The 26,283-nt window shown below is 38.1% G+C and overlaps 1 protein-coding gene across 1 annotated transcript in view; it reads left to right on the plus strand.

Annotated features, from left to right (window-relative positions):
- The window catches only part of ADGRG7 (adhesion G protein-coupled receptor G7), a 62,497-nt gene extending 39,353 nt beyond the window's left edge, over positions 1–23,144 (plus strand). The window contains exons 11-16 of the mRNA XM_019967512.2: positions 2,880–2,992; positions 7,343–7,689; positions 8,669–8,765; positions 12,819–12,974; positions 15,040–15,196; positions 22,437–23,144. Of these exons, the coding sequence (XP_019823071.1) occupies positions 2,880–2,992; positions 7,343–7,689; positions 8,669–8,765; positions 12,819–12,974; positions 15,040–15,196; positions 22,437–22,685 (1,119 nt within the window). The 3' untranslated portion in view covers positions 22,686–23,144. The remainder of the gene's footprint in view (positions 1–2,879; positions 2,993–7,342; positions 7,690–8,668; positions 8,766–12,818; positions 12,975–15,039; positions 15,197–22,436) is intronic.
- Positions 23,145–26,283: the final 3,139 nt, after the last annotated feature.

Raw genomic sequence — 26,283 nt, forward strand, 5'->3', positions numbered from 1 at the left:
ATGAGAAGGGAGCCCATGTGCAAAAGAGGAGCTGACAGACTCCATTCAACTAACTTGCATGTCTGAAGCATGAAGTTGCTACAGCCAGAGGTAAGGCTGTATAGCTGAGTGCTAAAGATGGTTCAGTATGTACATAGCTGTGGGTGAGTTTGAATAAGTTACCCAGAGCTTTTTCCATTATAAGCATCTAAGTTACTAAGTGTATGCCAGAAGGTATAAGAGGAAGAGCTTTCTAATTCAACTTGTCCCATAGTTCCTCTATGTGTTCTTTTCACTCTAGTGCTCCCCTGTATGAGTAACTGGTAACAGCTCTGGTATCCAGGTGTTTATACACCTCTTGAGAGTTCTTGAACTGACCTTTTTAGGAAGAGGAGATTCGTTTATTGCATTTCCAGGAATCTATTATTCTGGCAAAAGGAAAAATATTTATTTTTTATGCTAGATGGAATGTTTTTATACTGCAGTGGAGTGGGGAGGGGTGTAGACTGTCTTCCCCTTATTAAGGGGCTCTTAACACTGTAAATCTTCCAAAGAAGTGGATGTTTTAAGTTTCTGTAGCTAAGAAATATTTGTATTTGGGAAGCCAATGGGGATCAGAGCATACTGGTATAGCATAGACTATCAAATTATAGAGTCTTGCTTTTAAAATATTTTTGAAGTAATTATCATTTTCTTATTTTAATTACCAAATATTTAAAATTGATTTTGATTATTTTATAACTTGCATTATAGAGAGATCTGCTTTCTCAGTCAGTAAATAGTAAAGATACAATTTTAACGTTTTTGATATCTTAAGATCATTAGTATTACTGAATAGCTGTGTAAAACTCAGATTGCTTTACATATTAAATGATACGGGTTATACTTTCATAGTTTTTTTTCTCCTGTTTTGAGGTCAGACTTTCAATTGTTCTTACTAAAATCTGAATCTGCTTCAATGCCCACATATTAATATTTATCATTACTTTTGAGTTGCAAAATTTTTAAAAAGGTGATTAGAATTGTATTAATATGTAAAGTTTAAGAGCAGATAAACTCTGAGTGAATAGATGATTTCTAAGATCTAAAGATCTATATATTCTATGATTCTGTGTCATCTACTTAGTATATTACACATAGGAAGTAATGTGACATTTTTGTCTTATAATTTTTTTAACATAGTTTTGTTTATGTTTATTTATTTTTAGCTATGCTGGGTCTTTGTTGCTGCATGGGCTTTTCTCTAGTTATGGTACACAGGCTTCTCATTGTGGTGGCTTCTCTTGAGGAGCACAGGCTCTGGGGTGCGAGGGTTTCAGTAGTTGTGTACTTGGGTTCAGTGGTTGGTGGATGGGCCTAGTTGCTCCATGGCATGTGGGATCTTCCCAGATCAGGGATTGAACCTGTGTCCCTTGCATTGGTAAGCAGATTCTTTACCACTGAGCCACCAGGAAAGCCCTTATGATTTTTTTAAAATGAAGTTTATTTTTATTTTTTTCCTACTAAAGCAATACATACTCAATGCATATAGAGTAAAAGTCTACTTACTAAGCAGAAATATACTGATATGGGAAAATGTTTATGATATTTAAACAGTAAAATAGCAATTTGAAAATAATCTGATTATGTTAACAAAATCCTGTATATTTGTGCAAGAGATGTAGGTAATATTTGTAAACACATTAAAAAAAGGTCACCTCTGGGGAATTCCCTGGTGGTCCAGTTGTTAGGGTGTGCTTTTCCACTGCAGAGGGCACGGGTTTGATCCCTGGTTGGGGAACAAAGACACCACAAGCCACCTGGCGGAGCCAAAAATAAAAATATCACCTCTGGAGAAGAGATGGTAGGGTTTGATGTGGGGTAATAGCAGTAAAAAGGAACTTGTGTGTTTTAAAATTATATCTCTATATTTAACTTTCATGTTTTATAAATAATCATATACAGCTTTTCTAATAATAACAATTTGAAAAATTAAAAAGTACAGGAAGGCAAAAATAATTCTGTATGTATGTCTCTATTCACCCAGTGATCACCATTATTACCTCTCCACATTTCTAAGAGTACATACTCATATGGAACATAATTTTCTGAGACTATATACTAAAATTCTGGGGTGGATATGGATATATTTCACAAAGGTTAGGTCCCCCTTTCCAAAAGCAAAAATGAACAGGATCTTGTGAATATCTTTTCATATACAGAAAAATACTTCTGCAACTTTAATTTTAGTACATGAGCTTAGATATTCAGGTTTCCCCTTGGATTACAGTTGTGCATACAAATAATGTAACAGGTAAATAAAACAACTCCAGCCAATTTAGCGGAGAAGGCAATGGTACCCCACTCCAGTACTCTTGCCTGGAAGATCCCATGGACAGAGGAGCCTGGTAGGCTGCAGTCCATGGGGTCCCTAGAGTCGGACACGACTGAGAGACTTCACTTTCACTTTTCACTTTCATGCATTGGTGAAGGAAATGGCAACCCACTCCAGCGTTCTTGCCTGGAGAATCCCAGGGAAGGCAGAGCCTGGTGGGCTGCCATCTATGGGGTCGCACAGAGTCGGACACAACTGAAAAGACTTAGCAGCAGCAGCAGCAGCAGCAACAGCAGCCAATTTAGATAACACAAACAACTTTGATTTTAGACATTGAGGAATGGTGTTTATGTCTTCCCTCACTGAATTAGATAACTGTTCTCAAGCCGCTATTTCATGAATATTGCTTAGAGATGAAGGGGTTGATTTATTTCCTTTTAAAATATATCTTTATATAAAAAGACATATATGGATATTTTGACCAATATCCAGACTGTTTTAACCAATGTAACTCTTTGTGATGTTGACTTTCATAACTATTTCAGAGTAGCTATTTTAAAATAATGAGTCTTAACTTATTTTCCAGAGTTTCAAAAAGGAATATAAATATCCTGAATCACTAGATGTATTTTCCACATTTGGATGTGCACTGTCCATTGCTGGTCTGGCTCTCACAATTATATTTCAGATCGGCACCAGGTAAGAAGGGAAGCAGGCTCATCTCATGAGAGACATTGTTACCCTGATATTATTTCCTCTCAGCATATTTCCATTAGAATACAGCCTCTTGGAACCAGAAAGGAAATGAGATTTAGTTCATCATGCTCATTTTATAGAATACTCAGCCCTGGAGAGGCTAAGACATATTCATAAATAATATATAACTACAAACTATTTAAGTGACTTGAAGGAAAATTACATACCATGTTTATCACATAAAATTAATGTGGTCCTATAGCTCATTAATGGGCTTCCCTGGTGGCTCGGTGGTATGGAATCCGCCTGCCAAGCAGGAGATGTAGATTTGATCCCTGCGTAAGGAAGATCCCCTGGAGAAGGAAATGGCAACCCACTCAAATATTCTTGCCTGGAAAACTTCATGGACAGAGGAGTCTGGTAGGCTCCAGTCGATGGGGTCACAAAAGAGTCAGATACAAGTAAATAACAACACTAACTCATTAATGCCATAGTTCCTTGTATTCAATAGAAGCATAACTACCAATTTGCTTTTGCGAAAGAAAGAAACATTGCTAATTAGCAAGTTTTTGAGGATAAAAGTAAATTTTAAACTATATTAATTTTTCAAATGGTAAAACATTTTAAAAGATTTTTAAATACATAGTTTTTTTTTAAACTAATTTTCAAAATAAGCATAAACACATATTTCTTTCTACCTTGATCTCCTCACTCAAGATCCAATTTTGCATAGCACTTGTTATTTTTTGTCACATGCTGCATTTGTAACAATCTGTAAATGTAAGCATGTTCATTTAGTAGCTTATTGGTCTACTGTTTTCCCGTTAAGCATGAAAATTGATGTGGCCTTCTTTGCTTTCGTTGTTGCTGTTTTCTCTTGTTTTTATAAGTCCCTCCCAGGGCTGAGCACGGTACCTGACCCATGGTGGAGGGATATCTGTGGAATAATTGGGTCGATTGTGCATTCCCACCTGGTTTCTTCTCAAACTCAAGATGTCTCACAATGCTTCTTTTTTTCAGAATTATTTCTCCCTGATAAATTCCTTCACAACTGTTTTCTCAGATGTGTAGATTCAGGGGTCTTTTGTTCTAAAGGTATTGCTACTTAAACATTTTTTTCCATGAAGTTTGATTTATAAAAAATTAAAAGTCTACAGAAAAGTTGAAAGAGAATACTGAATACCCATATACCCTTCACTTGAATTCACCAGTTATTAATATTTTGTTTTCTCTCTTTTTCTGTTTTTTCCTGAAATTTTGAAAGTAAGTTGTAAATATCATGACCATCATCTCTAAATTCTTCAAGCATGTATGTATCTCCTAAGAACAAGGGCACTCCTACATAATATTATTATCCTCAGAGAATTTAACTCAAGAATTTAACATTAATATAAGGTTATCATGTTAATATATGTATTCACATTTCTCCGGTTGTTCCAGTAATGTCTATTTTAGCTGTTTTCCACCTCCCTCAATTTATTTAGTTATTCCGTCTCTTTAGTCACCTTTGGCCTACAGTGTGAGGCTCTAAGCAACATGTGAGGAGGTAAATATAAAACTATGAACAAGACAGATCATCTCCCTTGGAATTTACATTCTTGGGGAGAAGACAGACATTATACACATATATACAGAAATAAATATATAATTATACATTGTGGTAAGTGCCTTGAAGGAAAATTACATGCCATGTAATTACAAGTCTGTCACATAAAGTGAAACTCTCCTGTCTGTGCTTTCATTTGAAAAGACACTAAAACATTTATTTGATCCCATCTGAAAAGTTGTGGTAGCTGTATAATTAATATGTTTGCCTAAGATTTCACTCCTTCTAATTGTCATCAATGTTGTAAAATCATAAAGCATATATTAATGTAATTACTCCTTCTAATTGTCATCAATGTTATAAAATCATAAAGCATATATTAATATAATTGGCAAACAGATTTGTTCATCAGATTCTGAGACATTAGAAATAGAGAAGTACTTGAAGGTGTTAGAACTTTAAGCACATTAATAGGGGCAATAGTTATTTCAAGAGGCCTTGTAGTCTAAAAAACACAGAAAGGTCTGGATGATAGTGAGCGGAAATTTTATAACATTTTTTAATACAGGACTGTAAGCTCCCCTGGTGGCTCAGACGGTAAAGAATCTGCCTGTAGTGCAGGAGATCTGGGTTTGATCCCTGGGTTGGGAAGATTCCTTGGAGAAGGGAATGGCAACCCACACCAGTATTCTTGCCTGGAGAATTCCATGGACAGAGGAGCCTGGCTGGCTACAGTCCTGGGGTCACAAAGAGTTGTGACTAACACTTTCACTTTCATACCGTAATATACAGAGAACTGAGTAGGCACTGGCGACCCACTCCAGTACTCTTGCCTGGAAACTCCCATGGACGGAGGAGCCTGGTGGGCTGAAGTCCATGGGGTCGCTAAGAGTCTACTGAGCGACTTCACTTTCACTTTTCACTTTCATGCATTGGAGAAGGAAATGGCAACCCACTCCAGTGTTCTTGCCTGGAGAATCCCAGGGACGGGGGAGCCTGGTGGGCTGCCGTCTATGGGGTTGCACAGAGTCAGACACGACTGACGTGACTTAGCAATGATATGTCATAAGTTTTAAAGAATACTTGGTTTTACACCCTCAAATTATATCTTCAGATGAAGGAACAGTCCTCAGGCATGTTTTACATTGTGTTTAGTTGCTCAGTCATGTCCGACTCTGCAACCCAATGTACTGCAGCTCATCAGGCTCCTCTGTCCATGGGGATACTCCAGGCAAGAATACTGGAGTGGGTTGCCACACCCTCCTCCAGGAGATCTTCCCAACCCAGGGATCGAACCCAGGTCTCCTGCATTGCAGACAGATTCTTTACTGTCTCACCCAGCAGGGAAGCCCTCTTTTACATTCAGTTCAGTTCAGTTCAGTCTCTCAGTCATATCTGACTCTTTAAGACCCCATGAACCACAGCACGCCAGGCCTCCCTCTCCATCACCAACTCCCGGAGTCCACCCAAACCCATGTCCATCAAGTTGGTGATGCCATCCAACCATCTCATCCTCTGTTGTCCCCTTCTCCTCCTACTCTCAATCTCTCCCAGCATCAGGGTCTTTTCCAGTGAGTCAGCTCTTCGCATCAGGTGGCCCAAGTATTGGAGTTTCAGCTTCAACATCAGTCCTACCAATGAACACCCATGCCTGATCTCCTTTAGGATGGACTGGTTGATCTCCTTGCAGTCCAAGGGACTCTCAAGAGTCTTCTCCAACACCACAGTTCAAAAGCATCAATTCTTTGGCACTCAGCTTTCTTTATAGTCCAACTTTCACATCCATACTGACCACTGGAAAAACCCATAGCCTTGACTAGATGGACCTTTGTTGGCAAAGTAATGTCTCTGCTTTTTAATGTGCTATCTAGGTTGGTCATAACTTTCCTTCCAAGGAGCAAACATCTTTTAATTTCATGGCTGCAATCACCATCTGCAGTGAGTTTGGAGACCCCCAAAATAAAGTCTGCCACTGTTTCCCCATCTATTTGCCATGAAGTGATGGGACTGCATGCCATGATCTTAGTTTTCTGAATGTTGAGCTTTAAGCCAACTTTTTCACTCTCCTCTTTCACTTTCATCAAGAGGGTTTTTAGTTCCTCTTCACTTTCTGCCATAAGGGTGGTGTCATCAGAATATCTGAGGTTATTGATATTTCTCCCGGCAATCTTGATTCCAGCTTGTGCTTCTTCCAGCCCAGCATTTCTCATGATGTACTCTGCATATAAGTTAAATAAGCAGGGTGACAATATACAGCCTTGACATACTCCTTTTCCTATTTGGAACCAGTCTGTTGTTCCATGTCCAGTTCTAACTGTTGCTTCCTGACCTGTATACATTAGAAGCTCTGTTTTACATTAGAAGTCCTTGTTGTGGGCCATAGAAATATAAACATATTGTGGACTAAGCACCACTTTGTCTGATGGATATTTGGTCCTGGCTGCCAGGCCGTCTACTGCATTCCTTTAGTTGTATCAGGTCACTTGGAGGGAGATACACAGGGCCTGGAAATTCGTGCAAATAGAGTTCACAAAAGGGCATTTCTGGAGAACAGCTAGCACCTTTGATTAGAACACAGTTTCAAGAAAGGAGGTATCAATCTGTTTTCTTGAACTCACTTCTTTGTGGGAATCAGATGAGGAGAGATTGTTTCTCTGATGTAGTTGGGAAGGTCATCTACCAGCTGGCCCAACTGGGCTATGAGCTAGGTTTACATGAGTAATAATATCCTTTTTTAACCTCATGATTTCACTAGAGTTTCTTTTTTGTAGCTGTTTTGTTTATTTAATTATAATTTTTATTTTCAGGAAAGTCCGAAAAACCTCAGTAACCTGGGTGTTGGTTAGTCTGTGTGCATCAATGTTGATCTTCAACCTCTTCTTCGTGTTTGGAATTGAAAACTCCAATAAGAACATAAAGACAAGTAACAGTGAGACCAATAATACTGACTTGAGTAGTAATGTAATGCTCAGACAAGACACTGTTGTCATCTCGAATCCCAAGTGCACTGCAATTGCTATCTTACTGCACTATTTTGGGTTAGCGACCTTTGTCTGGATGGGACTCAGTGCTGCCCAGCTCTATTTCCTTCTAATTAGGACCATGAAGCCTCTTCCTCAGCATTTCATCCTTTTTAACTCTTTAATTGGATGGGGTAAGTGTTTGCTTCTACACTTTCTCAGAAATTTAATTTTGTTGAAATCATTTAATTTAAACAAACACCTATTGAAGACCTAGTAGTACAAGGCCTCCAGATAGGGGAGATGGAAAATCCAGCAATCACTAAGAGTGCCTTCTGTCTAGTGAAGGAGTGTCTTCTGTGAAGAGGGCAGATATGACCAAGCAGCTATCCTAAACACATCATGCTGCTGCTGCTGCTGCAGCTAAGTCACTTCAGTTGTGTCCGACTCTGTGCAACCCCATAGACGGCAGCCCACCAGGCTCCCCCATGCCTGGGATTCTCTAGGCAAGAATACTGGAGTGGGTTGCCATTTCCTTCTCCAATGCATGAAAGTGAAAAGTCAAAGTGAAGTCGCTCAGTCATGCCTGACTCTTAGCGACCCCATGGACTGCAGCCTACCAGGCTCCTCTGTCCATGGGATTTTCCAGGGAAGAGTACTGGAGTGGGGTAACACATTATGAGCTAACTTTAAATGTTTATTTCCTTTAACATCTCTGTTAATTAGACTTGAGATTTAGACCACATGTAATCAACCTTCTGACTACTTTAAAAAAAATATTTCAAGACAGTCAGAGGGACTCTTTTAAGAAAAGTAATTTGAAAAATTTAATGGGTTCCTGCAAAGGAGAGTTGTTTTAGTGTTATCTAAATTTAAGTTTATTCAAATGGAAGAGAAATTGAGCCATTTAAGAGTGGACATTGTGTTAACAGTTACAAAAAGATTGGAAATGGTGTAGGATTGGTACACATAGCCAACATTGAAAGGGAAAATAAAACACTGAAAAACTATGTCCACTGTTAACCTGCATCTGTAGATCACTTAGTACATTGTGTATAGTAGAAAGAACAATATATCCTGAAAAAGGTCAGATATATAATTCATTCACAGTCTTTTATAATTAACCCCAGGTTTGGGTAAATTATTTATTCTGCAATTCTCTTTATGACATAGGAGTCCCGGCTATAGTGGTAGCTCTGACAGTGGGAATTATTTGTTCTCAGAATGGAAATAATTCACAGTGGGAGTTAGACTACCGGCAAGAGGAAATGTAAGTTTTTATTTTTTAAATGCCCGTTTTTTTGTGTTTTTTTTTTTTTGAGTGTAACTACTCAGTGACATCGAGTCCAAAGGTCCTTGTAATATGCATCTCACTTTATAATTGTCATATTATAACTGTGTATTTCAAATTCTCAAAGAGCACATTATATTTTAAATGCAATGATATGAAAATTTCCTATGATAAATCCATTTACAAAGCAAGTAATTACCTTCCTTCTAAATTTATAAATGTGAACTTTTTAATATTAAGTTTCTTCTTTCATTACCTCTGAAAATCATAGGAAACAAGAAATGTAATCCTTAGTAACCCCTTATCTTAGTTTCTTATCTAAAAACTGAGAATAACAATAATAGTAATACCTGCTCTGGGGTTACTGTGAGGGATCAAGCTAGTGTGAAAACATTTTATAACTTGAGCACTATCCATGCTTATGAACCAGTTCTGTGTTGATATGATTATAATGAGTATTTCATGATGATTTATCAATTCTCTCTGTGACTCCAGCGTGAATAATCAACTGTCAATAATGGGAGTGCCTGCATTTATACATTGCTATATTTAAAACAGATAACCAACAGGGACCTATTGTATCGCACATGGAACTCTGCTCAATGTTATGTGCCAGGCTGGATGGGGGACAGGAGTTTGGGGGAGAATGGATATAAGTATATGTATGGCTGAGTCCCTTTGCTATTCACCTGAAACTACCACAGCATTGTTTATCGGCTATACTCCAATACAACATAAAAAGTTTAAAGTTTGGGGGGAAAAACAATGGGAGTACCTGAATGCATGGTATTTGCTTGAGGAGATGGTATTCGTATGAGGAAATTGAGAAGAAAGCTCTATGTGTATTTCTGCTGCCAAATGGTAACTGCTTTTTAATTTATTTTTCTTTCTTATTTTATAAATGCAACCATTCTTATCCTTGGATTCTGCTTTAATTCTCAGACCAACTTAGATCAGAACAGAACTCTTGGAAATGTGCAAGTATACACAAGGGAAGGCTGTAGTGTCAGGGCGCTCACCTATTTCTAGGGCTGACCATGACCAAGTGTAAAATAGGGATCTAACTGTCTGGCTTGACTTTAGCAGCCACATGCTCCAGGCACTATTTTTTTCTGTTTAATTGAGAATAAATATCTTTTGATGGGTTTTAAAATTTTAATTCCACAATTGAAGATCAAGAGTAAGATGCAAATATCTCATGGGAGAGGTAATTCACCTCAAATTGCATTATTATTAATTTCCTACCCTGACTGAGCCACAGGGTTAGACCCACGCCTATAGAAGTCTTCAGGAGAAAGATGCCTGCTGTCTTAAATTTATTCACACTGAGCTGTAAAGAACTGAGAGCAGATTCTTTCCTGAGTACAGTATTAGATGTTAGGCAAGACCCTGGCAATGAAAATAAGAGTTGGGAAGAAAGGAAAGGATGTGTAATATGAATATCAGCTTCATCTTGGACCCTTTTTCTCCCTTTCCACCCTGTACACATGCATCAAAGTTCACATTTCTTCAGGATATATTTAGAAAGAGGAAGGACTTTTTTGGGTTTTCTTGAGTTATGCTTCCAGAAATTGCTTCTCAATATACCATACTCCCTGTCCCCCAACCATGGCTCCCAGTTCTACCAGTCATGTCTGAAATCCCTACCCCAGTTCCCTTGAGGTACTGCTACTTCTGCCAGGACCCAGCTAAGGTGTGACTGCAGGACAGGCCACACGCTTGTTTAATGCTCTGTCCCCCAGATCTCTGTCCCACCATATAGGCTGTTTCAGACTTTCCTGAAGGGTTATAGTAACCATTGCGAAATTATAATGCTTGAGGGAGAATTTTGTGGAAGCTATGCTCTATCTGCTACAGCTATCTTTTCCCATGTTTCATGACAAAATCACCAAGGAGTTAAATGCTTCATCTGAGGTTCACTTATAATACTCTTCAGACCTCAGGTTCATAGCTGTTCATCAGATTCAACTTTGAGCTTGTGACTCTTGAATCTTAATTCTAGAAACCCCATTCCTACAAGGATCAGTCTCTATGTAGAATTCATCTTCCAGGTACTCAAGCCAAAAACTTTGGAATCACTTGTAACTCTCCTATATCTCCCATCTAACCTATCAATAAATCCTTTTGCTTTACTTTTAAACATATCTGGAATCAGACTACTTCTCAGCATCTCCTCTTCCTGGGTCTAGGCCACCAGACTGTTGCAGTAGACTCTGAGCCAACTTTCTCCTTTTGGATGTGCTTTTCTGTTATTCCTGCATCTGAAATAATACTTTAAAAACTAAAGACAGATCATGTCAAGTTTCTCTTTCTCGCCAAGAGTACATTCAGTCACCTATAAAACTCAGACATAATTTGCATCTTTTTGCTAATCTCATCTACTTACTCTATTCTGGCCACATTGGCCTCTTAGCTGTTCCTTAAGCTCTCAGCTCAGAGCCTTTGTACTTGCTGTTCCCTTTGCCAAGAACACCCTTCCTCTTCATCTACTTCAGATGTTTACTCAAATATTTTTTTCCATAAGGGTTTTCCTGATCACTCTATTTAAAATGAAACTCTTCCTTCCCAATTCCCCTATGCAACACACACAGATACACATATACATGGTAGTAACTACCCTCACTACCTGTTTTATTTTTCTCCATGGCACTTGTTAACATCTGATATATGGTATATATTTTATTAATGCATTAGTTTTATTTATTTTTCCTGTACCAGAATAACTTCACTAAAGAAAGGAATTTTGGTATTTCATTCACTGTTAATATCTTGGTATCTAGAACAATGTGGCACATAGCGTGTACTCTATAAATACTTATTAAATGAATGAATTTATTCTTATAACAATGCCAGGAGATGATTACTGAATTTCATAAATTAGGAAAAATATGCCACCAAAACTGCCACCAACAATAACAAAAAGACAAAAACAGATGCAATGAGGGCTTCCCTGGTGACTCAGTGGTAAAGAATCTGCCTCCCAATGCAGGAGACGTGGGTTCAATCCCTTGTCTGGAAAATCCCACATACTGCAGAGCAACTAAGCCTATGCACCACAATTGTACAGCCTGTGCTCCAGAGCCCTGGAGCAGCAACTATTGAGCCCATGTGCTGCAACTACTGAAGCCTGAATGCCTGGAGTACGTGCTCTGCAACAGGAGAATCCACCACAATGAAAAGCCCACATATTGCAACTGGAGAGAAGCCCCTGCTCTCTGTAACTAGAGAAAACCCCACACAGCAACCAAGACCCAGCACAGTCAGCACAGTCAAAAAAAAAAAAAATATATATATATATATAAAAACAGATGCAGCAAGTTTAAAGAACTAATCAAATAATTTTAATCATTAAATTTTTAAAAATGTCTATTAATGAGAGTTTAAATAATTTATGGTATAATGAAATAATGGAATAATATGCAGCTGTGAAAAATCATGAAGATAATCTTTATATTCTGATATGGAATAATCTCTAAGATATGTTTTTAATTAAAGTAAGAAGTATCATATGTTATCATTTGCTTCAGAATTAGGAAAATGTATACCTTTGCCAGTGTATACATAGCCTAACTCGAGAAGAATACACAAGAAACAGTGAATACCACCAGAGATAAAAACTAGGTGACCAGGGATAGTTGTAGGAAGGGTCTTATCTCTCTATGATAATTTATACCTTTAAAATTTTGAGCCATCTGAGTGTGTTACATATTCAAATATAAAATAATAATTTACCTAACATCAAACACCTTTTAAGTGACAGAGAGGGACTTTTAAATTTAGGACCACCTGACTCAGAAGTCTACTTCCTTTCTCCTAGACAATACAGTCTCACAGAGAAATTTGGCAGTATCAGTGCATTTCATTTTTCTAGTCAATTGAATTCTTGAAAATCATGTCCAGTATATATAAGACAAAGGGATACTGACTTTTAGCAGGTCTTTCAGTCGAGTGAATATCAGTAGTGTGAACAGCATAGAGAAGAGTTTGTATACTTTTCTTAGTTTGCTGAAATCATTTCTTTTCTCTCCATAGCTGCTGGCTGGCAACTCAAGGAAGCAGTGGTTTGATAGCAAGTCCATTGTTGTGGTCATTCATTGTACCTGTGACCCTTATCATCATCAGCAACATTGTTATGTTTATTATCATTGTAGTCAAAGTACTGTGGAAGAATAATCAGAATCTGACAAGGTAAGATTCCCAGTGAATGAGAAGTTGGCAGGCATGTTCATATAGTACATAATATAGCACAGTGATATATTCACTGCTCCTGGAAGAGTTTTCAGACTCCAGGAAAATGCAAGAATATGTGGTTTTCAGGACAGATTTTTTTCTTACACTTTGTCTCAGAAAGTAAATCGTCTCATCTTCCAACATCGATGCTATAATGTGAGTCTACTGCATTACTTAAGTTACTTTTGTGCTATATAAGCCTAACAAAACTAAACTCAAAGGCATCAAGGAAAAAATTTTATCTCCCAGTCCCAAATATTCATGAAATCAGATGTAAATACTTAAAAATATGAGAGGGTTGTAAGGAGAGGCCAGTGACTGTATTTTCATTTCACAGACTAGTAACTGTAGGTTGTATCTTACATGTGTTGCCTGAATCACATAATGACTTTAAATTTTTGAATATTAGTTGCAAACATAAAAATTGAAAGATTTCACTTAAAAACTATATTTTTTCTTGGAAAAAATTAGAACATCTGGCAAGATTGGGCCCACATTCCCTGCAGATAGGGTGTGTGCACTCTGGTTTATTACTTCCCGTGAACTGATTATTCCTCTCTGTAACCTTTATGACCTCAATAAGCATTTTCATTGTCATCACTGATATACAGAAAGAGCTTTGATTGGAGAGACAAAGAAGAGAAACTATTAAACACATACAGTCCTCCCACTTCCATATCCTACAGCATGAACTGGTTAGAACACAGTGCTAATGAAGCTATGAATTCAGGCTTAATTCTATAAGACTGCTTAATCCAAGTGGACTTACTGTAAATATATCTGTGAACTTTATTGATCACTAAATAGATCTATTTTGTATGAAAAGATGGGTGAAAAACAATCATAATTAGTATGAATGTAATCTTAAATGTGTACTTTACCAGTCAGGAGTAATTATCATATTTCCTATATGGATGATAGCCTATATTGAGAGGAGCTGTGGGGAAAAGACTATCACTTATACTCATTCAAACCTGTTTTTTAGCAGTGAAGAAAATTTTGGTAAAGTCTTATTAGCCTAATTGTGAATTCTTAAATTTCCTTTATACAGAGGAGTATCATTTAGGCCATAGCCATCAAACAAATTCATTTCAAAATTTTGACTGACAGCCCATGGTTCTTAAACTGACTTATTACAATGAAGAGTAGGTTACAATTTAATTTTTAACAAATTATCTTCTATGTATCAGTTAAGTTTTGCTATATAACAAATTACCCCCAAATTTAACAGTTTAGACTGACAAATATTTATTATTTGTCATACGTTTGAGTGTTGGTCAGGTGGTTGTTTTGGTCTTGGCCAGTTTGAATGCTGGTGGATAATCTAGGATGAGTCACTTTCATGCTGATGTTGGTAGTTGATTGGTATTGAGTGGGAACTACTTAGGGAAGCTTATCTCTGCTCCATGTGGTCTCACTGTCCATTAAACCAGTCCAGGTTTCTTAACATAGTACTCTCAGGGTTTCAAAGGGCAATAAGAAAAGGCATGCTCTGATGAGCAGAATGCTTTCAAGCCTCTGTTTGGGGAACAAATGCTGATGTCCCACTGATCAAAGCAAGTCAGAAGGCCCAGCTCAGATACCAGGAATATAGACAGCCTGACAGGAAAGTCTACACTTTAAAGGCTTATCAACCTATAGCATGCAAAGGTCCCAGATCCCTGAAAAAGGAATTACTGATCCGGTAGTAATAATCACTAAAATCAAATTTCATTCCAAGGAAAACTTGATTCTTTGTGAAATTTGCCTATATTTAAGGAAGTATTTATGCTTGAGCTTTTAAACAGATACCACCGTTTTGTCTTCTTTTCTTCCTTCCTTGCTTTCTTTCTCTCTCTTTCTTTTCATATACATATATTTTATCCAGAGTGACATAGGTTTTTCTACCTGAAGCATAATGTTGTTTAATGAACAGTGTATATGTGGAGCTGGACATGTATTTTCAATAAGAGGTTAACAATGATATTAAAAAAACAAGAACCTGAATTGAACCCTATTTTCTTTCTTGCTTTCTCTTATTTAGCACAAAGAAGGTTTCATCCCTAAAGAAGATTCTTAGCACATTATCTGTTGCAGTCGTCTTTGGAATTACTTGGATTCTGGCATACTTAATGCTAACTGATAATGATGATATCAGGCTCATCTTCAGCTACATATTCTGCGTTTTCAACACAACTCAGGTATGGTATGGATTAGTCTGAAGGTAGTGAGAGGGTAACAGGCAGGAAGGCCAGGGAATAGGCTGCAAGTGTCAGAGGAAATAGGCTGCAAGTGTCAGACCTTTTTATCTCTCTTAAGAGGGAGGAGGAACAAACTAGCGATATTTTTTTCCTTCTCTATACAAAAAATTTTTTTTAGTTTTATTATTTATTTATTTTTTTTTTTACTTTACAATATTGTATTGGTTTTGCCATACAAATTTAAAAGGAGGTTTTTCTTAAAATGCTGTGTTGCCATACTGACACCTGGTTTCACCTGAAGTTAACTATTCTCAAACCTTGAGTTAACAATGCATTTTTCTTAGGGAAATGTTTGTCTTAAGCTATGTTGATGTACTATGCATTTACCCCAGACTCTGTCTTCAAGTTGGTTCAGCCTAATGGCTCAGAACCTACTTGACAAACCAGTATGTTATACTCAGATATTGTTCCCCTAATCTATGTAATGGAGAAGGCAATGGCAACCCACTCCAGTACTCTTGCCTGGAAAATCCCATGGACGGAGGAGCCTGGTAGGCTGCAGTCCATGGGGTCGCTAAGAGTCGGGCATGACTGAGCGACTTCACTTTCACTTTTCACTTTCATGCATTGGAGAAGGAAATGGCAACCCACTCCAGTGTTCTTGCCTGGAGAACCCCAGGGATGGGAAGCCTGGTTGGCTGCCGTCTATGGGGTCGCACAGAGTCGGGCACTACTGAAGCGACGCAGCAGCAGCAGCAGATGGCAAAGAATCTGCCTGCAATGCAGGAGACCAGGGTTTGATCCCTGGGTTGGGAAGGTCCCCTGGAGGAGAAAATGACAATCTGCTCCAGTATTCTTGCCTGGAGAATCCCAGGGACAGAGGAGCCTAATGGGCTGCCGTCTATGGGGTCGCACACAGTCGGACACGACTGAAGCGACTTAGCAGCAGCAGCAGCAGCAGCAATCTATGTAAACAAAACTATTTGTATGGTAATCTGCCCTTCTATAAGATTCAAGTCAATCATTTTATGGCCCGGGATGAATCATATGGTGCCAAGATTATCCCTAAATGCTTCTTATGGATGAGGGGCCTGGTGCCATTCTGAGTTTTAAGATATTCCTTTCTTTCATTAACAGACTGCTAGTGACTATCCAGCTGAAGACTAACAGTGGGGTACTCTTTCTGCCCCCTTCTGATGCCTATGTCAGAAGCTTTCTCTTTCTCCTTTATACTTTAATAAAACTTTATTACACAAAAGCTCTGAGTGATCTGATCAAGCCTTGTCTCTGGCCCTGGATTGAATTCTTCTCCTCTGGAGGCCAAGAATCCCGGCGTCTTTTCGTTCAGTAACAACCTTTCAGTAGCAGACCATGCAGTGGCAGAGATGATACCACCTTGGATCAAACTTTCTTATCTTAAAACTCTCTGAAGGTCACTGCTTAGTTAACTTTAGGTGACTCTATTCTTAATACACTTTGAGGAAAGCGGAAGAAAAATATTTTTATGGCTTATCTACTATATCCTTTCCTGAGCTGGAGTTCATGGAATATAATTTCAATACAGTTGAACCATGTTAGTCCTCCAAGCAGAAGGGGTTCTGTCAAGCAGCTAGCCTGGCGAGCACCACCTTTCCTTCTCTTCCATGCAGCAGGTCCAAGGAGCCTCACGGTGGTTAGTATGGTCAGTGTTGTACTGGTCCCTGGAGCCTGGACCCCTGTGGGGTTGGCTGAATTTTTTTTCTCCCTTTTTTGAAATTTTATGATTATTTAACTTTTAAAAGACTTTATTGAAAAATAATTGGAAATAATTGCTTTGATAGGAACAGAACCTTATGAAGTTGTTTTTGTGACATACGTAGGATGTCACACATAAGACTGAAAATGCTTTTATTCTTGAGTCTTATCTCAAGAATATATTTAAAATAATAAATCTTTTAAAAATTTCATTCATACTTGTTTAAAATATCTGAATGGAAAATTTATATTCTTTCCTTCTTTGGAAACCATTCTGTTAACATTTTGGGAGTATCCACTGTGAGAAGCTCAACATTTAGATTAAGAATTATGGTCACCTTCTGATTTTCATCATGAAAAAATAGTCATATAGATGAATCCAAATGGTAACTGAAAATAAAAAATTTTGTTTGACTTCAGAACATTTTTGTTTTTATTCATTCGTATTTGTGTATTATATATTGTTGTTGTTTAGCTCCTAAGTTGTGTCTGACTCTTTTGTTACCCTATGGACTGTAGCCTGCCAGGTTACTCTGTCCATGGGATTTCCCAGGCAAGAATACTGGAACTGGAGTAGGTTGCCATTTCCTTCTCCAGGGGATCTTCCTACCCCAGCAATCAAATCTGCATCTCCTGCATTAGCAGATGCAGTCTTTACCACTGAGCCACCAGGAAGCCCATGTATTATACAGGGGGAATGTCAAAAGTTTCAAATAAAACAAGGAGGCATTATTGAAAGACTTACCTTAAGATCAGGAATTTCTCTCTGTGCTTCTTATTCTGCGCCTCTTCCTATAGTGAACATTGCCTTTTGCTCTGATGAAATGTATTACAAGGGCTTTTCCATCAGTACATGGAGTTTCATCTTTTCTGAGCTGGCAGAGTGAATTTATACTTCAGTATAATTAATGTACTCTTCTTCTTAGGTTGTTTCCATATCTTGGCTATTGTAAATGTTGTTAATGAACATTTGGGTGCACATATCTTTTTGAATTATTGTTTTTGTTTTCTTAGGCTATATGCTCAGGAGTGAAACCACTTGATCATATGGTCGTTCTATATTTAGTTTTTTTGAGGAACCTCCATACTGTGTACCACAGTGGCTGCATCAGCTTACATTACCGCCAATGCCTTTTGCCAGTCCTTCTATATTGGAATGTCATGTTATTTTGACTTTTTAATTTTAATGAATTTCTCATTAATGATAGGATGTTTTTGGAGTAATTGTTTAATGGTTAGTTAGTAAATACTAATGAGGACTTTTCTATCTGATAATTTTTCTTTAGGTACCATGGCACATGGATTCCAGATTAGCTTGGCATTTAATTCTTGGCAATAATCTTTGTTTTTTCCCATTGAAATCGCATAGACTTTATTGAGATTTTTATGTTGTGGAAAAACTGAGACAGGTCAGAATTTTTTTCTTCTTCTCAGTCTTATATAACCCCTTAGAATATTTTTTGAAATAATTTTGAACTCATAAGAAGTTATAAAAATAGTACAGAGAGTTCCTATGTAGCCTTCACCAAGCTCTTCCAGTGATAGCATCTTATATGACTATAATATGTATAATAAAACTCAGGAAAGTGACACTGATACAATCCACATAGATTATTTACCTGTAAGCTTCAAGTGCAGGGAGCTGTGTGCAGTGTGGGGAGCTGCTTGGCTGTCTGAATTGCTGCCACCATGTTTAATGTTTGTAGGACCTCGCCCTGTATCCCAGGCAGCCCTCTCAGGCATTTTTTGAGAATAATTCCATTAAACAATAGATGTTTCAAAAGGGAGGGGATATATGTATACCTATAGCTGATTCATGTTGAGGTTTGACAGAAAACAACAAAATTCTCTAAAGCAATTATCCTTCAAAAAAAAAAAAGTAGATGTGTGCCTGCCACCAAATTTGAATGGCTATAAGGCAGACCTTTACTGGTTGCAACACCCAAGGGAAACTCCCCAGAAGGACAATAAGTAGTGTAAGCTTAGTCTGGGATTGCCAGCCGAATCATGGAATTATCACCTAAAGTGACTGGTAATTTAGAAAAGTATCTAAAAGAAGAGCTAGGCAAGGATATTTTTCTCCTCCATGCACAGGAGAGACATATTACAAAATAGAGACTCATTGCAAAATGTTAATACTTTATGGTAAAGTTGAAGGTGGTCATTTGGCAAGAGCATTGAACTAAAAAGAGATTTAAGCTATCTTCCAGCTTTACAATGAATGATTCATATGATTTTAGGAGTCACACAACTTTTCTGATTGAGGCAGGTAAAATATATAATGAAGTGGGGCTGTTAACATTCACACAGTGTTTTACAAAGTGGGCCTGAATATTGCCTACATCAGAATTTACATGATGTGTTAGAATGCTAATTCCTGAGCCTCACCCCTTACCTACTCAGTCAGAACCTGTGAGGTAAGAGCTAGAAATCTTCATGCTAAACAAGGGCTCCAAATAATTGTTATGGATACTAAGGAGTAGGAACAACTAGCTTAGTTCACATGGAAGGCTCCTTCTAGGTTTAGAATAATCTATAATTCTAATAAATATTTTACTGAGTGTTACAAGTATTACTTAAAAGGTACAATTTGATCTTTGTGCTAGCGAGAATTAGTTTGACCCATACATTTTGTCTTTTCAGATAACATCTTTGGGATTTTAGGGAGCACAGGATCCTGCAGGATGGTGTCTTTATGAATTCTTCATGGTCTAGGTCTTTTCCTAATTATTGTACAACCAGAAATTCTATCCAGCCTTATCTTTACCTTAGAGTTTGAATTCTGGAAAATCCAGGTGAAATCATGTACTGCACAAAAATGATGCTTTTCCAGGGCCCAGATCTTCATGTCTCCAAAGCAAATTTCTCTCCCTTGAATAATCAGGATGACCAGTGGCCACTTTTGTCCTCCAGAAACCTATGTCCCGTTGAAAACACCCTCGTGTCATCAAGGCCTTCTTCAGGGGAGTAGATACCACCCATTGGGTAACAATCAAGTTAATCTTCCTGCTTTTGGCCAGAGATCTAGTGTATCCCTAGCCAATATGTATTGATCCTATTAGTCAAACGCTCAGAGTTATCTAACCATAGCACCAGAAGTCTCCTGTAATGGTATTCATATATGATTCTAGAAATAATCTTTTTAAGGCTTGGACCTAGTAGGTATCAATCTGGGAGACATCCATGAATTTTTTAAAATAGTTTTTATATTTTTAAATAGTCTTACATAAGAAATCGCAAAGACAGTATACAGTTCCCCTATACTCTTTGCCCAGCTTTTCCCAATGATAATATCTTGTATAACATTGTTAAAATCAAGAAATGAACATTGGTACAATACTCTCAACTCAACTATGGATGTTATTTACTTTTCCACAAAGGATATTAATGAGGAATTATCAGGGGTCTTTTAGATGCTATAATGTACTTTATACGACCTTTATATTACAAGCAAGAGACAGAGTAATGTATCAGATACTGGAGTTTTGGAGCCAAACATATAGTTTAGTTCCAGACTCTACTGATTACTGGTTGTGTTAATTTTAGGCAAGTTACTTAATTTATCTAAACTGTAGTTTCCTTAGGAGAAGGCAATGGCACCCCACTCCAGTACTCTTGCCTGGAAAATCCATAGTTTCCTTATATGTAACATAGGGTGAAGTGAAGTCGCTCAGTTGTGTCTGACTCTTTGGGACCCCATGGACTGTAGCCTACCAGGCTTCTCTGTCCATGGGATTCTCCAGGCAAGAATACTGGAGTGGGTTACCATTTCCTTCTCCAGGGGATCTTCCTGACCCAGGGATCGAACCAAGGTCTCCTGCATTGGAGGCGGACGCTTTAACCTCTGAGCCACCAGGGAAGTCATAACATAGGGTAATAAACCTTATTTTATAGGATTGATATTAGGACTAAATGAGAAGGATTAAATGATGAATATTGAATGACAAGCATGTGTCTGATATTAATAAGAATGCAAAAAGTGGTTCTATACATTTTGAAAATGTATGGGAAATAGTGTTCAGTCTTCTGTGGTTTAATTCCTCATGCATATCTGGTCTTCTTATGTAAAGTACAGAAAAGCAGTGAATAGAAGTGGATTAAATTTTTTTTTTGTCCTTAAATGTATCACATTTCTAGTTATTTTACCAAAAATTCAAGAAATGTAGAATCACAGAATACTAGAACTGTAAGAAGAATTAGGGAACCCATGGTCAATCTACCCATTTAGGAAACTGAAGATCACAGATACTAAAAAAAGAACAAAGTTACTGTGGTATACTAAATATTTGGTCTTTGTCTTCAGTTCCTGGCACACAGATCCTTTAATCTTTGGACTCCCTGAGTTTTCTGCATGCTAATAAGATGACGGGTGGCTGAGGTCCCTAGATAGCTTCAGGATAGAAGCTGGTCACCAGAAAGACCAAGGCTTGATTAGAAGTTTGGAACTTCCAGCCCACTCCCCAACCTCCAGGGATGGGAGAAGGGTTGGATATTGAGTCATTCACCAACAGCTAATGATTTAATTGATCACATCTGTGTAATGAAACCTTTATGCTGCTAAGTCACTTCAGTTGTGTCCGACTCTGTGCGACCCTATAGACAGCAGCCCACCAGGCTCCTCTGTCCCTGGGATTCTCCAGGCAAGAATACTGGAATGGGCTGCCATTTCCTTCTCCAATGCATGAAAGTGAAAAGTGAAAGTGAAGTCACTCAGTCTTAGAGACCCCATGGACTGCAGCCTACCAGGCTTCTCCGTCTATGGGATTTTCCAGGCAAGGGTACTGGAGTGGGGTACCATTGAAGCCTTTATAAAAAACCCTAAATGAAGAGGTTTGGAGAGCCTGCAAGTTGGTGAACAGATTGAAGTGCTGGGAGGGTGACACTCAGAGGGACCATGGAAGCTCCATGCTCTTGCCCTGTAATCTCTTCTGACTGGTTGTTCCTGACTTGTATCCTTTATAGTAAACAGGTAACAGTAAGTAAACTCTGTTGTGAGTGAGTTCTGTGAGTCCTTCTAGCAAATTACCCAACCTGATGTGGGGAGGCAGTAGTCAAGTTGAACAGAAGAGTAGATTGCCTGGGGACATAATACCCATGACTGGCACCATTATGAGGGCAGTCCTGTGGGACTGAGCCCTTTGCCTGTAGGGTCTGACATGGACTCTGTGTAGTTAGCATCAGAATTGAATTGTAGGACACCCAGTTGGTGTCAGAATTGGTTGGTGTCAGGAGGAAAACAAGCCTGTCCTTTGCACAGCCAACATGTGACAAATGGGGACCTGAACTCAGGTCTCTTAAGTCTACTACTTACATACAGTTCTTCAAATATGAGAAGAACATTGCCTCAATCTTCATAGAAAAAAAAGTATGTAGCAGTTCGTTGCAGACTGGTAAACTCAGGTTCTCAGCCACAAAGAAGGGTGGGGTGGCAGGGTGAAATACAATTTCTTCCCTGATTCTGTGTCTCAATACTTATCTAATATTAAACTTTTATTCTGTTTGCCAGGGATTGCAAATTTTTATCCTCTACACTGTGAGAACAAAAATCTTCCAGAGCAAAGCTTCCGAAGTATTGAAGTCATTGTCGTCCACCGCTGGGAGAGTGAAGGTGCTGCCGTCAAAGCCGAGGCTGCATGTGAGGATGTATAACATGATCCGGTCATTTCCAGCCCTAAATGAACGTTTTAGGCTGCTGGAGCCATCTACACTTAGCGAGGAGATGTCTGAGAGTGATCAAGTAAACCCAAGCACCTAGACAGTAAAACTGTTACCTTTTGTGGCCCTCTTTTTATTCAGCTCACTTTTTCCATTTCCTTCCTTTATTATCCAGTCTTCTCATAAAATCTCCCTCAGTATATTTTGCTTAAAGTTAAGACTTAGATAACACTTGTTGTTTATTATCATCAGGAATGGTGGATTTGGTAGTTTTTCTATTATTCAATAGAGTCTTACCCCAGTGAAATGAAGAGTTCCACTCAGCTTTCAAGATAATTCGATTATCATTGCTCCCTACATCATAAAGTCTGTGTGACAAAGTTTGATAAAAATATAGAACCTAAAACAAATTCTTTTATGATTTACCAAAAAGGACATGAAGAGAAAAATTTACCCCCCCAGAACAAAATGATTTCTGGTGAACACTACAAGGAGTTGCTTGTATGTATCATACTTCTGATCTGTGAATATATTAAATTTGTATGTGCCTGTACTTTTATTTCCAGTCAAGAACTTTGCACTTATTTAACCTCTGGAAAGGCTTTTTTTTTTTTTCCTGTTAAAACAAAAAGCATATTTTATGCCCAGAGCAATTGATTCCATGAGAATTGGGAAGTGAGACATAGAAAAATGAGCTGGTTGCTAAAGCCTCTATTTCCTTCCAGTTCTTGATACATCTAACCTTTTATTGATGAAATGACAGTGAGGCTCAGAAAATGAAAACTTAGTCACTATCACCCCTTATGACTTCTAAAAGATCCAGCTGCTCATGAGGTTTCAAACACTGGAATTATGAATGGCTTCCTAAATAAAAAATGACCTCCACTGGGTTGGAGAGCACTCCCACCGGACTTCGGACTTCGGAGATAGAGTCTTTGAAATGCTGTGTTCTGTTTTGTCACGAACGAGGCACCTGCTGTGAGTGCACTGAGCTAAGGGACTAACAAATGTCAAGTAAGCTGTGGCATACCATTCTCACCATGCCTCAAAGAACATGTGTTTTTTATAGAAATGGTTGTAAATGACTGTCGGATTTCTAGGTGAGCCAAGGGCCTACTCCATCTGTAGTATAATTGAGACCTTACAGGATAATGGAAAATATAAGAGGAAGAGAATAAGTAAAGCAATTCTCTGAGGTCAGTGTTTTTAGTGGTGTTATAGTGACATCCCTAGATAGGGGGTGGACTTTGGGAAAATTACAAGATGCGGTTGACCTACTTGATGTTCTGTTCATCAGTCTGAATTGCTTTTTCTTTTACCCTTTCCATTTTGAAGTTCATGTTGCCTCTTCCCCGCCCGCCCCCCCCCCCCCCCCCCCCCCCCCCCCCGTTACCAACAAAAGGAGATCATTTTCAAGCACACTGTCATTGCCTCCTTCAGAAGAGCTTGGCATTCTTGGCCAATGCTTGGAAAACCTGGGCCAGAAGTGCTGACTGTATCATACCAGCCAGTCAACCACAGGAGCTCTCTAGGCCCTGTGGGATCCCCTTACCGTGACCCTGGGATCTTCAGGACCTGGCTCCTCAGATGAGGTCCAAGTAGAGCCACCAGGATTGTTTCCATCCCCAGGGGCGGGGCTGAGGGGGTGGGATGGGGTGGGAAACATAGGGCTAGAGGGGGAGGGGCCAGTTGCTAAGAGAGGAAGAAGCTTCCTGTTTACATTTTTAAAAACCTTGTGCTAACCATATTATGGCAATTTTAGAAGATCTTTATAAATTATCTTTTTCAAAATAGCAAAATCAGTAATTCCCTGACCTATCAATAATGTCTGTGTTTTTTTTTAATGTTCTCTTCTACTCTTTGTGTGAATACATAAGAATTTAAACAGCTGTAATTATAGCAAATGAAATGTATTTTGATTTTTAGTTACATTTCCCCACTTCTTGTAATAATTGCATAGTATAGCATACCTTACCAAGTTGTTCTGTTATGGAATGTCTTTGTGCTACATTGTTTCAGTCATGTCCAACCCTTTGGACCACCAGGCTCCTCTGTCCTTGGGATTCTCCAGGCAAGAATACTGGAGTGGGTTGCCATTTCCTCCTCCAGGGGATCTTCCCAACGCAGAGATCGAATGGCAGGCCGGTTCTTTACCACTAGGGCCATGAAGTCTAGATCATTTCAATTTTTAATATTGTAGTGACATATGATTAATAAACTGGTATATATATATATTCCTTTCTTTTAAATTATTTCCTGAAGATAAATTCTCAGGATGATGATAAACATGTCAAAGGGATGAACATTTAAATTCCTTGTATATACTGTTGTCTTGACAAAAATGTGACCAACATTATGGATTACCATAAACAGTTTTTTGTATACTGTTTACTTTGGTGGTGTTTTATTTTTAAAATTATTCATATGTGTATGTAGTTTATTTATCAATTGAACTGTTATTTTTTCTCATACATTTGTATGAATTCTTTTTTATTATGGCTATTAACCCTTTAACTATTACATTTAGTGACATTATTTCCCCTCAGTTTGTTTCCTCTCTTTATAATATAATAAAATGCTCACTCTGCATTTGATTCAAGATATCCAAAAGATTTATGGGAGCGTTTAGCATTTCTTGAGTTTCAATGTCTTCATGCAGGCAGAGTATTTTGTATTAAGGAATGATTTTGTATTAAGGAATAGGTTATGGATTATGTAAAAACTTCTAAAATGAATAACAGGGGTATAAATATGCCAACCACGGCCAAAGGAATCATGTATTACAGACACAGGCCATCTCTCACCCTTCATTATATCGTGTAACAATTGGGTGGAGTTCCATGACAAAGTTATTTTTTCCTCTCCAACATGCTTTCTTTTGGCATCTATCCACCCTTTCTTAAAATAAAACACTAAATCTTGGAGAAGATTAGCAACTATTTGTTAACACGCACAAAAACCTTAGGGAGATTCAAATGTTACACATGAAGTGTATTACTTCACTTACATTAAAATGTGTATTTGAAAAAAAATATAAAAGCTGCTGTAAAATAGAGGAAGAAAATCTGGAGAAGAGAAAATAATCATAGGAGCAATAAGTAAGAAGAGAAGGATAAGATCAATACCCAAGGAACATGTCTGGTGAGCTTATATTTTTGCTATAAAAAGTGCAGGAGACCTGAGTTCAATCCCTGGGTCGGGAAGATCCCTGGAGAAGTGAATGGCTACCCACTCCAGTATTCTTGCCTGGAGAATCCCATGGACAGAGGAGCCTGGAGGGCTACAGTCCATGGCGTTGCAGAGTCAGACATGACAGAAACAACTTAGCACACATGCATACAATACAAAAGTTATACAATACAAAGACAGTGCACCATAGGAATCTTCAATCTCTCAAGTGGGTCACTGAAGACTATTTTTGTTTGGTTTTTAAAAAATATAGAAGTGGTTTTCCTTAATTTGGGTTATTGGAGTTAATTTTGTTTTGCCTTTTTTTTTTAACTTTTAGAATTAACTTCATTGCCATATAATTTACATGCAATAAAATGCACCCGTTTTAAGTGTATAATTAGATGAGTTTTAACAAATGTGTACACCTGTGAGACAAGATTAAGAACATTTCCTTCACCCTGTAGCCTTCTCTGCCCCAGTTAAACCTTGCTTCACCCCTCCCAGCTCCAGGTAACCACTGGTATGCT

This window comes from Bos indicus, chromosome 1, assembly GCF_029378745.1.
Source record: "Bos indicus isolate NIAB-ARS_2022 breed Sahiwal x Tharparkar chromosome 1, NIAB-ARS_B.indTharparkar_mat_pri_1.0, whole genome shotgun sequence".
NCBI lineage: Eukaryota > Metazoa > Chordata > Mammalia > Artiodactyla > Bovidae > Bos > Bos indicus.